This window comes from Athene noctua, chromosome 6 (assembly GCF_965140245.1).
Source record: "Athene noctua chromosome 6, bAthNoc1.hap1.1, whole genome shotgun sequence".
NCBI lineage: Eukaryota > Metazoa > Chordata > Aves > Strigiformes > Strigidae > Athene > Athene noctua.
This window is the reverse complement of record NC_134042.1, coordinates 43581731-43597178: the sequence shown is the minus strand read 5'-3', so window position 1 is coordinate 43597178 and position 15448 is coordinate 43581731. Positions and strand designations below refer to the sequence as shown.

General features: G+C 46.1%; 1 protein-coding gene across 1 annotated transcript in view; it reads left to right on the top strand.

Moving 5' to 3' along the window:
* Positions 1-15448, top strand: part of RTN1 (reticulon 1) — a 118789-nt gene that overhangs the window by 57379 nt on the left and 45962 nt on the right. The window contains exons 2-3 of the mRNA XM_074908803.1: positions 7811-8548; positions 12825-13607. Of these exons, the coding sequence (XP_074764904.1) occupies positions 7811-8548; positions 12825-13607 (1521 nt within the window). The remainder of the gene's footprint in view (positions 1-7810; positions 8549-12824; positions 13608-15448) is intronic.

The window sequence follows — 15448 nt, the reverse complement described above, 5'->3', positions numbered from 1 at the left end:
CTGCTTGGTTTGGCTTGGTCTGGGGTGTACTGCCACACCCACAGTGCCTACTCAGCAGCAGCAAAAAGGTGGACCCCGGTATCTTTTCGGAATGGTGCTGGCAGGGAGACAATAGCTGTTGTGGTGCAGAGCCGGTGGCAAAACCGAAAGATGCTGTTAATAGCCTGCTGGGATGACAGTGCTAGCAGCGCAGTGCGTCCTGTGTTCCTCAGAGTGGATCTGTCTTAATCTTATTAAACGCTCATCAGTGTTTCCTACACATCCCTCCTGCAGACAGAGCTGTAGCACTCAGCAGCTGAGCCAGGGCATGATCTGTGCCTGTCCAGTTTTTGGAATAAACTAGAAGTCAGCTGGGGCAATAGGAGAAACCCCCAGGCAGGGTCTTGGGAAGCCACTGGAAGAACCATGCTTTGGTGTAACATGAGGGTGACCTGACACTGGCTGTAGCGGGGATTGTCTCAACAGATAGCCCCCAAACTGAAGCTTCCAAAAGTGTTAGGGACTTCAGAGTTTAGATCCTGACAGCAATTTGTCTCCCCTCTCCAGCCTCTGTGCTTACGAGGAGGTGGTGGGTTGATAAAGGATGCTAATCCTTGGATCCCTGTGGACCCCATATATTTACCACATGGAGGACTGAAATGGGGGAGCCCTGGAACTGGAAGCTGCAATGCCTGCTTACAATAGACAGCTAAAGCACTGAGGCTGGAGGCTGTACTAACTCTTATCCTCTGCAAATTGACCTGAAGGAGGGGTTTTACATGCATTAAAGCATATCATTAACTTGTTTGACTTTAGGCCTTGCGTTCCATCTCAGGTGAGATGAATCAGAAGTCACAGCAATGAAGTCCATAGGGTAACTGATGTGTAAACAGATTTAAACCTGTTTTTTCCATCCTGTCCTTTTGCCCTCCTACCTGTGCAGGAGACAGCACCTGCCTCTCTGCATGGCAGTGTTTCATCTGGCTTCTGTGAGATCTCAAGGGGAAGGATGAATAACTTGCACAGCTGATGCACTGACTCACTCCTGTCCCCAGGAGCTAAGGCATGGAGCTGTCAGCTGCTCTGAGACAGCGGGAAGCAGCCACCTTACTGCTCTGAGTTTCCCTAATACGTTGGGGACCCATACAGAGAACCAGAGGGAAATAATAATAGAATAGAAGCATGTATCCTTCCAGTTTTCTTATAGCATTTATTGGGTAAAGGAATCCCAGAATTACTGGCCATTGATGTTTGCAAATGCTGTGACTCGGTGAGTTATATTTTTCCTGCAGTCAGGATCATGAAGAGTCCTGGAAGAAAAGAAGTTGCTAACCTGTAAAGTGGGTTTGCAAATCCTGAGCTAAAACAAAGAGCACCATCTCCTGGCAGCTGGGAATAGCTGGCATTGCTGCCAGGGATGCACGCCTAGTTGCAGATCTCTTGCAAGCAGCTTGCTGCTCTCTGCATGTAACCTATAGCATCTGGAGGTGGAGTAGCTCAGGGCTGACAGCTGGCCCTGGCTATCGAGAAAGGCTAATTCAGGGGAGACCAAGAGCTGATTTAGTGGTATTATCCACAGCATGGTGATGCCCGGGCTTGGCATGAGGGTCATCAGGGTCTCAGTCATCGTGGTTTCATGCTCTACTTGAGTTGGCACACAAGTGCTCAAGTACTTTTGAGGTTTGCAATGGATATTGAAGTGTCTTGGGTTAGAAAATTCATGGAGGAGGGTCTCGCAAAATTGAGGGCATGGCTCCCAAGTGGTACACTCATTCATGGGGGTAGCCAGCATACTTCGAAGCACTGTGTGATTTGCTATGGGGCTGAGAGATGCCTCTGCCACTCGTGCAATCTGCCCTTGCTGCTGCTGGGAGGGGTGCTAGCAAAAGACATTTGGAAATTCGTGGAGTGTTGCTGACATTTGAATTGGACTTGAAATCAAGTAAAGAGGAAGAAACAACTTGGTCTGAATCTAAGAAGATAGGGTGTGCTTTAAATTTGGAGATAAACTTGGGACTGCTGGTCCATGTGGGTACTGTAAAGAGATGTGGAAAAGTGATAGAAACACTGAACATCTGTATAAAGATGTATATGACTACAGATTATAAAGATGTATCTGACTAGAGATGAGAACATAGTAAGGTAGTATAATGTGATTTTTAAAAAGGAGGGCAACGGAGTTGGGAAACTAAAAAGAAGCAATGAAACATCATGTATCAGGCTCAAAAGAATAGGAAATAAGAAAAATAAGAAAAGGTATTTCCATTTTTTTTCTCCTTTTTAAGGATAAGTTAGGAATACAAAGAAGCCAAGGTCAAGCACAGGCTTTTTGCTAGTGGCTGATGACAAAATTCTAAATTTGGTACAGAAAAGGCAGGACTGCTTAATAGCTACTTTTGTTGTGTATTTGGAAGAAAGCAGGAAGATGCATCTACCTGATGGTCATGGATGAACAATAAAAGTGAAGGAGAGGCTGGAACATAATCTACTGATGTGGGCTGCGAAACACAGTCTGTGCTGGTCATCAGAGAGGACCCTGAGCTGTGGTTTGATCTCCAGATGCAGATATTTAGGTGGTAGCAAGGTTTGGGCAATGGGACTCTCCTGCATCACTGTCAGTTACAATGGGATGGCATGATGGCTCCTTGGGTTTAGACAGTCTTGCTATGAAATCAGCCTTTCTAGCCAAGGTAGTAATTATAAAATGAAAAGCTTGACAAAGTGCTCAACTACCTCCTTGAGCCTTTAAGACAATATACAATATCTTTTTAAGAGCCAGGCTTTTGTCTGAATGCTGAAAGAAGGTCACTACATATCCCTGAGCTCTGCAGTGCCTTTGGGAGTCTTGGATCAGAGCAGAGATGCTGTGTTGGAAAATGCTTGTCACTCAGTTTTGGCTTCTTTGTTAGCTAAAATCTCTGAGTGGCACCTGAAGGGCCAACCCCCACCTGGGAGTGACACGTGGCCTGAGAGATTCACTAGCATCACTTGGGGCCAGTCAGACAAGAGTACTCCCCTTGTTTATGGGACTTTGCTCATTATTATCTCTAGTCCATAAGTTACCACGGGTCGGGGGCTGTCCAAACAGGACAAGGTGGACCTTGTCACCAGGAGGCTGTGATCTGCATGGACACAGGAGAGAGCTGGGGAGACTCTGCTTCTGGGAGCCTGCAGCACATGGGTAGCCAGTAACAACTCCTGAGGCTCAGTATCCAAAGCCAAAGTCAGAGCTTGCTCACACTACTCTGCTTCTGTGTGAAACGGTCGCTTGATTCCTCCAGTTGCAACCAAAGATCCTTCCTCTTCTCACTGCAGCTCCAGGCTTGTAAAAATAGCATAATCTAATTAAAGATTAGTTCCCCCCTCCTCTTCTGAAAAAATTAATAATTCTAAAGAATCACTGACACACAATAAATACTGAACCTCACATTGCGGGGTTGCCAACAGTTCTGTAGAACTGAAATTTCGTGTCCTTCTATGTCAGTCTTTGTCACTGAAGGTCACCAGAGTTGTATGTGAAGATTAAGAAAGACAGGTTAACATGAAAGCTGATTATTTTATTGAAAATTTAATACAGTATTCTGAAGTGATAATTTTAAGAAGACTCTAGTTTGGAAAAAACCCCTCAGTTGTACTTAATTTAGCTCTTTTTCTTGTCTGTTTTTCTCAGCTAACTTTGTTTCCTCTTCCAGCGTGCTGCAGCAGTTCAGCTTGCATTGATCCAAATTGGGCTTCAGCTGCCTTTCTTAAATTAAGAGTTACTCTGCATGGAACCAATGATTTCTAAATTATTTCCTGTGTCAATTGCTAAATAGCTCTAAATCCAGTGCTGTAGGAGGGGATTTCTGGAGCATTCACTTACTTATTCTGAGGAAACAAAACAGTCATTTTCAAATTTTTTTTTTCCTTTACAGTTGATGAAAACACATGTAACTTGCTGAGCATCTCAGCTGTGCTCAAATGATTGAATCAGATCCATTACTTCTTAGCTGGTCGCAGGAAGTGAAATTATTTCCCGAGGGCTCGTATTACAACGAAGTATGACTGCTGCTTTCAGGCACTGAATAGCTTTGCTTTACCTGAATTGGCAGGCAAGTTTTTGGGCACATTTGAAGGAAATCCAGATTAAAAAAACCGAACCCTTTGTAACAAGGGCAAATTCAGATCTGATACTGCCATCAGTTACCAGTGCTATTCAAGGCTTCTCCTTCCCACGGATATTGAACTAAATAAACTTAAAGTCAGAGAGGGCATTGCTTAATCACCAGACTCTGAATACACTGTTCTTCAGCGAAAATCTGCTCAGCTATTATAGGTTTTCATGTCTTTAATAGCCAACCTAATAGCTGATAGATTCACACTTCCCAAATAAGAGGCATTTTACCAATAGCTTTAAATCATTCCCTGTGGAAATAGACAGTTGCATTAAATCCTAGTAATTAGGCAATTTCAGCTGTCTTCAGTGCTTCTGACTCTGCAGTTGTCTTGAGAGTTGGGATCCTTCTATGTCCTCCTAAAGTGAATCCTCTCTCTACTCACACATGCGCATAGACATGCTCACATACCCTTTAACTCTTTGTCTTCCTGCTGAACCCCAGTAAGAAATGCATTTTCTGGTTTCATCGTCATTTGCAAAACCACTGCAGAAAAAAAAAAAAGGTTTGTGATCGACATTCAGTCCATTTTAAATCAGCTCTTGTGTTAACATCTGCTTCAGCACTGGTTTTGAACCGTTTGAAAATGTGATGTTTCTGCAATGACTGTTTCAGGGTTATTTTTTTCTTTCTGCTGATAATGTAAAGACCAGGATTATATTTTCCCAGGCCCTCTTTATCAGAGTGGCTCTCCTGAGAGCCCTCCTGGCTTGGTGTAACTCCTGCTATGAAGCATCTGACACAAATGCATTAGAAACCCTTTCACTGCTCTATTGATCAGCATTACTAAGTGCTGTAAATGCATGTGCATCTGGCTCACATATACTGTGGACAAAGGAGAAATGAAAGCTGCAAACAGCATCCATAAATATTAGTTTGATGGTGACTTCAATCTCCTCTGACTATGGTTGTTCTCCCTCTTTATTAGCAATAGTGGGATATTTGTAGAAATGGATTTTTGCTCACTGATGGTGGTGTGACTGTATTTTTTATGAGCACCCAGAGCAGAAAGTATTGCACAGCCATCTTGAGCTGGTCCAAAGCCACTCAGAATCAATGGGACTTTTCTAGTGAATTCGGTGGGCTTTGGATCAGGCCCTGCAGGCACTGAGGAATCATCTAATGAAAGAACAGCCCTGAAACCCCATGATTTAGACAGCCACTCACCCAGCACAAATAGTAAATTACAAACAGCAGATACTGGCAGCAACAGGCATGAATAGTCTGTAGTCAGCAATTCACAGCCTGAAATATGTTGGCATAAACAATGCATCAGATAATTCCAGCTAACCAACACATTTGTGAAAATCTCAGCCTGTTTATGGATAATTTTCAAAAAGGCAAGTTCAGCAAGAAAAATATTTGCAAGAAAACCTATCCCTCTCTGCTTACTGATAATTTAGAAATATTTTTTGGGTATGAGCTGTCCTTGTGAGGCACTGGATGACCTCAGGTAGGACCTGATGTGGGTGCTGGGCAGCCCAGCTTAGCCCTTATTCTGCTTTGGTTTCACTGTGGTTTTCTGCTTAGGGTCCGTTCTCACGTACCTTTGCTGATGAGACTGAGTCATTTGGAGAAGTGAGAATGAGAGCTGCATGCAGAGTTACAAAAGGATATTGCAACCCAGAGTGAGCTGGTGGGAAAATGGAAGGTGAAATTTAGAGTAGGTAAACATAAAGTTACATAGCTGGAGAGGAAGAAAAGCTTCCAAATTCATGTGTGTAGGAAAAATCTCCACAGTGACCCTCATCACTTGAAACATGATCTTGGCTTGATCATAAATATTTCTATGAGAACTTTTATGCAGTTCTCTGTAGCGGTGAGAAGAGCTGGGAATGACTGGGAATGGTGATGATAATTTTCCACCTGCTATCTACAGCATCTCTTGCTCTGTGCTCTTGTATGGCAAAGGCAGCTGCCACAAATCCCTGGCCACGGGCTCTCGGGGTGCAGGGATGGAGCTGCCATCAGCATTGTGTGTGCAGTAGCAGATTAGTGGTGAGGGTTGGCGGAGGAGCCGCAGCACCCAAAGTCAGTGAGGATGGACACACAGGAGCAGGTAGCATAGGTAGGCTGAAAAGCAAGGTGTGGCACTTTTGGGTTGCTTTTTCCTTATGCTACTGGGTTTCCCCTTGTAAAAAAGGAGCATGCCGTTCCCACCCGAAAGTCAGTCCAGGAAAGAGAAGTTGCTTGTAAGTCATCTGAGCGATGAAGATCACTGAGTGATGCAAAAATCTGGTGTGGGAAATGGTCCTTCTGCCTTTATGCAGGGCTTGGGTTGTGCATGTCAAATCCACTGAAGTTGTGCAGTACAGTAAATCCTGCAGCTACACGCTGAACATTGATAAAGGGAAAAAAAAAATTGCTTCAGGGCTCACTAAATGAGTTGCACGTGCCTAATGCATGGAGAGCTGTGGGAAAAAATAGTTGCGATGGTATTTAGAGATGATATCATTATGTATGTGCAAGGAGAAAGAAAATAACCAAATCCAAGTAGCTCAGGAGCTTTCACACTGACATTTCCCAGCTTCTGACTTTGAAGCTGCAGCAATGTCCCTTTAATATTACTGTTAAGTTTGCATTTTGCATGGTAGCCCAGGACATGGCAAGTGTGGAGCAGGTCAGGAGCCCCACATCCCTTGCAGGGGGTGATGAGCAGGGGTCGGAGAAAGCCAGCCAGCCTCCGCGATGCAGCGTGCGTCAGCGCACAAGCAGTTAACAGGCTACCGCCCTCCTATAGGCACCAGCTCCTACAGACAGTAGCTTTGTTCCTTTACATCCCCGTTCCCTCAGGCCCTATAAAAATTTGTCTTCCCACCTCCCTCATGGGGGATCTTGCTGTTCCCATCATCGAGCTGTGCTTTATATTAATGCTGCAAATAGAGAGTGACCACTGTTTGTAGTTTAATTAGCATCATCCCCAGGAATTTAAAGCATGACAGAGGGAATTAGAGGCAGTGTATGAAAATGATGCATGGGCGTGGGTAGAGGTTTAACCACTTTGATGCCGGCATGCTCGGTAGATGATGCGCACAGGATACAGCTTTCTGGGCATGTGGAAATCACTAAGTGAGGATGTTTAGTCTCTGCCCTGGTGTTTCACAAATCTAGGGTGGCTAGTCTTAAAAGAGCAAATGAAATCTAAAGCTGTCTAACACTTTTTCTGTCTTAATTTCTGTCCAGCAGAGTTTTTCTCTTAATGAAAAGTTTCTTTAAGGTGAAATGCCTCCATTTCTCTGTATAAAGAAAAAAAAAATCTTTTTGGTCAGGATTATTTTTGTATTGGACATTAGGTTTTTGGGTGGTTTTTTTTTTTTTTTAAGGATATTGGATGGTGAGGCCCTGAGTCAGATTGTGAGGGAGGTTGTGGGATTGCCATCACTGGACATTTTTATGCACAGGCTAGGCAAATGTTGGCAGGGAACTTTTAGCAGCTATCAGGATCGTTACAGCTATTTTAAGATTAAACAGCAGCTGGAGGCCTTGTCTGACAGATGTGCCATTATGTTGCCCAAAGGTATAGTAAGAGGCAGTCCCAAAGAGCCTGCAAACAAAGCCAAGCCTGGTGCACAAACCAAATCTAAAATTGACAGGGAGCAAGTACAGCTTTGCAGAAAGATCAGTGCCTGCAGGCACTTGTCTCTTCGCTGTGCATCATTTTTCTATCTTTGCTTTAGGTGTCACAACTTCATCACACCTCTTTGACTATGGATCCACAGCCAACGGCGGCGACAACTCCTTCTACACCTCTCTGATCTCGGACGTCCACTACACCACCCCACGGGACTCCACCTATTTCATGGGCATTTATCAGCAGGAAAATAGCCCCATTCCCTGCTCAGGCAGCACAGAGGGGTTTAATACGCTGGGACATCCTGTTCAAGATATAACTGGATTTGAGTCCCGTGGCTTGTTTAGCTCAGATTCGGGGATAGAGATGACTCCTGCAGAATCTACTGAAGTTGATAAAACCTTAGCAGATCCCATGAAAGTAGAAGCTTATAAATACATGGACATAAGTAGATCAGAAGAAATAAAATACCAAGAAAAACATGACCCTGACTCAGAAGATGAGAGTCCAGGCCTTATCGATAAGTACCGGGGAGTACCCACCAGGTCCAGCCACATTGCTGAACCTCAGCGGACGGCTTCAGAGAGCATGAAAGCAGCCAAAGAGCAAGACTCACTTGAAGACACAAGGTTTGGAGATCAGCACAGTGCTTCCGTGGTTACAGCCCCTGTCAAGATCACACTCACTGAGATAGAAAGCGCCCGGGAAGCTGCCAGCAAAGAGTCAAGCCCAACTCAGCCAGAGACTGGCTTGAGGCCAAGCCATGAGGTGGTACCAACAGTGACGGTGTCGGAGCCTGAAGATGACAGCCCGGGGTCTGTCACGCCACCGTCCTCTGGTACAGGTAATATCAGTGCATGGCACTGGGCTTTTTTGGTAACCAGAGTGGTTGCAATTGTAGGTCTGCATGTTGGGAAATTACTATGGGTTTGTGGGGTGGGTCTGAGGGGGTGTGAGCAGACATTCACCAGTCTCCACGCTGGAGGTGTTTCTGCTCTGCTTGGGCACCACTTTGTGTTGCCAAACCGAAGGGGGATGCGAACCCCGCTGCCCATCACTCACACACCGCTCAGGATGGGCTGCCCTTTCTCTGTTAGTAGAGGGGAAGACAGGACTGGGGATCTGCTGAAATAAGTTGCCTAGAGCCTCTCAGGAGCATGGCTGGGGTCAGATCCAGGCTTTGTGAGCCCAATGCCCATGGGGATCTCTCCGAGGGGAAGTTGTGACCTGGCAGGTGTCATTGAGGGAATCATCAGCCAGGCAATGATTTTGGGCTGAATCCCAGTGATTTTGGGGTCTCCTGGTCACCTGGCTGTCTGTACTCCCCAGGGGAAATGAAGTGTGTGGGACCAGGGCACTGCAAATGTCTGGGTTTGTTTTTTTTAAATTTTAATGGCTGTTTTAACACCTGTTTGCTCCTGCAGAGAATGAGGTTAAATTGTTAAAAATAAGTGCTGTTTCCAAGTGAAAGTGCTGTTTTTAGATAGTGCTGAGGATGGAAATGCTGTCACCTCATTTACAAAGGGGAATGGAGGGACAAAGGGCCAGTCTCTTTTAAAAGCTCCTGATTTCTTTTCAGGAGGCATCAAAATCCCATGTTTATACATTTTCTTATTGTCTCATTACTGCAGTAGTACATAATATCTATTCCTCATTTCCCCTATTATACACTGATAAAATATGAAAGTAGTAACATATTTTAAAAAGGAATAAAGTTCTGTGACAGGAAACAGAATTTTCAGACTTGAAATTAAATTTCAGTGTCCTGGATCAAAGCCCTTTGACAGTGAACATTTGACAACAAACATCTCCAAGCTGAAATTTCCATTGCTTTGATGGCATCTAGAAGCAATTGTAATTTCCTTAAAAAGGCAGTCTGAGATTTCCTACCTTTAGAGAAATACCTAGTTCCTATCCAAAACTGAGTGTGCATTTGTACACTTTCACACACAAAAAAAAGAGATAGAAAAAGTCTACTGGAGTTGTGAGTTCATCCTGCCTGCATCAGCTTGAAACTTTAGATTATTTAGAGTCCCATTTTAGTTCTCTTATTTGACTGGGTGACATCACGTGCTACCTCTGAGACATGCTGGTTTTTATCCATTTACACTTTCTGCACTGAAAGGTAATTAAGATCCTCAGGCACTAATTGTCATTTATTCAGTCTTTGGCGACTGTTCAAGGCTACCTTCGTGACACTTGATAACTGTATCCCATGAAAACAGCTGAATAATGTGTGGCTGAACCTCATGGCTGCTGCCTTACTGGGAGGCACTGGTGTGGCCAGTGTAATTGCTGGCATAGAAATGTTCCTCTCCATGGGCAAAGCTGATCCCCAGCACTGCCCGAACAGCCCTGGGAGGTCACAGCACCTTGCATCAGGGTGCTGGAAAGCCAAAAGAACTGCTTATCTATCGTGTTAAGGAAAGAACCAGGAATCTTCCTTTAGGGCCTGGATCCCACAGGGTGTTTTCTCTGGATTTCCCCCCTTTCCCACAGCCGGGGACACACTGCACCCAGACTCCACGTTCATAAGCAAGGAAGAAATGTAAAACCTGCCCTTGCTATTTCTACCCAGTGACCCAGCAAAGTCGTTGCTCCTAGATACCCCTCAAGCATTCTGGCAAAGCCCCCAGTTCCCCCCTACTTGGATCAGGACTTTTGAAAATGGTTTTCTTTTAATTACTGGCCATCATCTTTCTGGGGAAGGAAGACGTGGTCTGTTCATATGCCGCACTGGTGCTGAAAGGCTGTGGGTATTTATACGTTTCCCTGTGCCAGCGGTAAATGTGACACCCTGCTGCTGGCCACAAAGGACTTTTTTGTTTGCAAGGTAAATGCCATGGCTGAGAGTTACAAACTGCCAGGGTGGGCAGGAGTGGGGTGAAGCTGAGGGACGACGCGTTGCTGTGCTACGAGGGCTGGCGGTCACATGCCTGTTTGGATGCGTGCCAGATTAAGTCATTGCTCAGGGAGAAAATGCTCACATGCGGTAATGCAGGAGAGTGGTGCAGCTCACACGGGCTTCCTGCAGCCAGAGGAAAACGATGCAGAGACTCCTGCTCAGCGTGGCTGATGGAACAGAAACTTCCCAGCATCCAGGTGTCGTAACAGTCCCAAACACCTTAATCCTGTCTGCAGCTGTGCTCTGGGTTGCAGAGGACTTTCTCATGAGAGAGGGTTGTGTCACAAGAGAGCTGTCTTGATGGAGGAGCTGCAGACATGACAACAATACGTGCTCAAACTTGCTGATGACATGCGTTGGCAGATGCACAACCCAAAGTTGCTTGGAGGGCTGTGGGGAGGTTGTTTTTCTTGCCCATCTTCCAGCAGGACGTCATGGCTCAGGTGCTATCGTTAAAACCTTCTCGTTTACCCGATTCCTCTTGGCAAAGGCATATGATCAGGAAGAAATCAGCTATGCTATTGCCATTAGAAATTAAGTTGAAATAGCCAGAAATAGTGGTTTTTTTCCCAGGTCACATCTGGTACAATCTCTCTCCCACCCTCTGATGTAGAGGAGCTTCCAGAGGTGATCAACACAGCTGGGTGAACTTAGTGGGCTGATGCCAGTGGCTGCACCCAAAGCAGGGCTGGCCTGAAGGCAGATACTCACTAGTAGTGGGCACAGGTCGGCTTGGGGCTTCCTACAGCTGCAATTGAGGGGCTGGAAACCTCCCCCCCCACCCCGCTGTGGTCCCCAGATGTGCAGACACAGGCCTCTTCACCAGCATCAGCAGGAGAAACCTTGGGGGTCTCTTCTTGAACCCTCACCATCTGCAATGCCATTTGGTGACCCCTTCACATTAATAATGATATAAAGTCAGTGAATGAGCACTCAAGAGTCCAGGGGACAAACTTCTGTGTGCTCGATGGCTGTTCCATCATGATTGGGGAATTCTGCCTTTTTTTTCCCCCAGAGGGAGGGTCTTGCGTGTGACTGGCAGCTATCCCTGGGTCAGTGAAGTGCAAGGTGGCAACCAGCAATCAGGAGGTGGTGATGGCTGGGTGCTGGCAGGGGATCAGGTACAAACTGCTGCCGTGCCTTGCTGCTGGTGCACCAGGAGTAGCCCAGGTTTGAGCCTGGCCGATGGCTCTGTGAATCAAGTGAAGCCTGTTCCCCGTGCAGTAACTCAAGATAGCCACTGGTGCACCTCATGCTGCCTCTGTCACCTCTTATTGTGAATACTTTACAGACAATTTTATTTTCTTTGTTATGTCATTACAAAATCCCATGTGGTAAAGGGATATACAGAGAGGCAGAACAAGTAGGAAGTCTGGTGCTGGGTTCTCTTCTAGTATGGGATGTGGGCACCTTCCTAATCCTAGGTGACCAGCCAGCCTTTTCAACTGCCCATTTTCAGTCTCTTAAATCGATCTTCTTCCAGTGTGAGCCAGAAAATGCAGAGAATATTTTTGTTTAAAATTTTGAGTGACAAGTTGATCAGTCATTATTTTCATTAATGTAGTTCTTAATGATATTAAGAATTACAGTTTAAACAAAAGTTTCATTTTTCAACCCAACTGGGATAAAAGCAGACAGAGAATTCACTGCCCACCCTCCTGCCAAAAAACCCCAACCACCAAGCACCAAAAAGTCTGAGAAAAGTTTCTCACCTGGAATTTTTCACACCAGAAAGTTAAAGTTTGGCAAAATTTCTAGTAACTACGCATGGGTTGTTATGATCAGTGGTGCCAGGAATGCACCGGCCTCATGTGAGTGTCCCCAGAACAGACCCATATCCATTGGTGAGTCAGATACTGTCACACATGGCCTGAGCCCACATTCCTCATGACTGGTGATTTTCCTGGTGAAACCATATTGCTGAGCCACTGGCCAAGCACTGACCAGCATTGCCTTGTGGCTCAGATTTTTCCCCAGTAAATTATGCTAATGATACTTCTTTTATAATGAGCATGTGGATGGGAAGGGCTCTGTAAGGACAAGCTGTTATTACTGTTAATCATCCCAGACGGGGAGACTTTCTGCCTGTATTACCATCCCTGTTAGAGGGATCTGTGCTGGCATGAAATCTATTGTGTTTGTTGCCTAAGCAGCCAGAAAACCTCATTTTTAACATTTTTTTCTGTTTTTTTTCTCCTTTCTTTCCGGGTGGCAGAACCGTCCGGCTCAGAATCGCAGGGCAAAGGCAGCCTGTCGGAGGATGAACTCATCAGTGCCATCAAGGAAGCAAAAAGCTTTTCCTTTGAGACCCCAGAGGTGCAGCGGTCACCAGCCCCTTCCACTGAGAAGAGAGACCAGCGGGTCAAACCTGGGCGCCCCGCTGTCTCCTCGCCCCTGGATAACGAAGCCAGCAGTGCTGAGTCAGGGGACTCGGAGATTGAGCTGGTCTCAGAGGATCCAATGGCTGCTGAGGAGGTGCTGCACTCCAACTACATGACCTTCAGCCACATTGGAGGGCCCCCTCCATCGCCCGCCTCCCCCTCCATCCAGTACAGCATCCTGCGGGAGGAGCGGGAGGCCGAGCTCGACAGCGAGCTCATCATTGAGTCCTGTGATGCCTCATCGGCCTCCGAAGAGAGCCCAAAGAGGGAGCAGGACTCCCCTCTGATGAAGCCCATGGTCATGGACATTATCAAGGAAGAGAACGGCTCACGCACTGACACGTCAGACTATGAAGCCAGTAAAACGACAGAGAGCAGGATGAACAGGGAAAACCTGGCAGAGTCCGCGTCCTACCTGAAATGCTCCTTTGTTGCACCAAAAATAGGTGCTGAGCCCCCAACCTCTGCTGTCAGCACTGAGGAGCTGAAGGAAAGAATAATCCTGAAGAAGCCCATTGAAGAAACTGTTGTTAACCAAAGTAAAGTGTCTTCCAAGGACTCTGGCAAAAGAAGTCCCTTGGCTTCACCTTTACTGCCGTTTTTAAATAAGCAGAAAGGTAAATGCAGATGTTTATGTTGTTTTTTGCAGTGCTGCTGAGAAGGGGGAGGAGGGAGAAGTGCCTGTTCCTCACAGGGGAGGTGTTAGTGGTGCCAAGCAGGGGGAGCTTCTGGCAGTGGATAACCTCATTTTGAACATGAGCACACATCATCTCTGACCTTTCCATCCTCTTCTTTTTCTCTTTTCCTTTCCTGTAGGAAAAAAAAATAATAATACCAGCAACATAATTTTTAGCCTTAAGCCTATAGATACTGGATCAAGCAGGAACTTCAGTAACATAAGGCTGGTTCATACACCAGGCATCTGGAGGACAAAGAACAACATATGATCATTTTTCCTTTGAAATAGTACCTGCCTTGCCCCAGGGAAAAGGTGCAATCAGGGAGGAGGTCCTCTTCCTCCCAAGTGTGAGGACAATGTTTTGGAGAATACATTTAGAAAAAAATAAAGATTTGGAGGAGGAGAGGTGTTGGGTTTGGTGGGTCTGAGTGTTTCCAAAGCTGGTGCAGCTTAAACAAATCTCTCTCATGGTGGCTGACACCCTCCATCCTGAATGATGAGGGGTTTGTGTATGTTTCCAGGCTAGTGCAGGGAGGTGGGTGGCTTGGGGTACTCATCCCAGCTCTGTGTGCCTTGGGGGGCATCCTGTGTGTCCCTCTGAAAGTCTCTTCCCTAATCCAGCTTTGGGAAAGGGAAGGCAGGACACTCCCCTGGTACTCAGGGGAGCTCAAGAGCACTTGTCTCCCTGTAGGATCCCTTCAAAGCCAGTGTAGAGCCAGCCAGGCCCGGGCTTGCTGTGCCAGGCACTGAGATCTGACTGGAGCCACCAAACCTCTAGAGCCACCCCTGACTTTTGGTCTGAGCTAAGTCCTGAGGACCAAGGGGTAGCACACAGTCACTGCACACTGACACTGCCAGGGTCCCTGCAGCCTGTAACTGGCTTAGTGCACAAGAGAAAAAATCATTTTATTCTTTGCAAGATGCGAGCTCTAAATAGCCAGGACCTTCGTATGCCTCTGGCTTTGTAGGCTGGCATGGGAGGGAGGGACACTGGGGCTGCCCATGCCTGCCCTGGTTCCCCTCTGCCATCTCCACAGCTCTTCTGTTGGATGTTGTTTTGCAGTTCAGAGAGCTGCTGCTTACTTGTGAAGAGCTGGATACAGATGGAGGGGACGACAACCCCATCCCTGCTGCTTAGAGAGCATCTTCTTCCTCAGTCTACGTTTGTGCAGACAATCGTTCGACCACATGATAGCCTGGAGATGTGACAGATACATTTAAGTGGCACTCTTTTAAATTGATTTATCTAGAGCTGTGAACCCAAGCGTGCAAGTCTAGTAAGGAAACAGCACGAACTTGCACGATGTGCTGAGGACTGCGAGATCTGCAGTGCAATAAAATATGTTAATACTCATATTCTTAGCGGTAATGAACTAATGACATTAATAGGCTGAATAAGAAACATGATTATTGCTTCTGTTTTCCTGCCAGATTCTCAGTGTTCACAATGTCACACTGTGCGTCTCTTAGCTCCCTCATGCATAGGATAAACTCCAACCATTCCTTTCCCCCTTCCCCAATTCCCCTTTTGTAGGACTCACTCAGGCCTTGCCCAAACCCTAGAAGCTGTAGGGCTGATTGTATTTACCTTACTCACCCTTCCTGTGAGTAAGGTAAGTGTCTAGCATTGGGTCTCTGCAGCCATGTTGTGTTCTGTGTGTTGTTCTGGGCAGACGACTAACAATTTGATCTTGGATTTGGGGAAGGTAGTTGGGGAATATCACGCAGACAGCTAGTTGCCTGCCCCTCAATTTTGAGATTTCAGGCCTTATTACATTT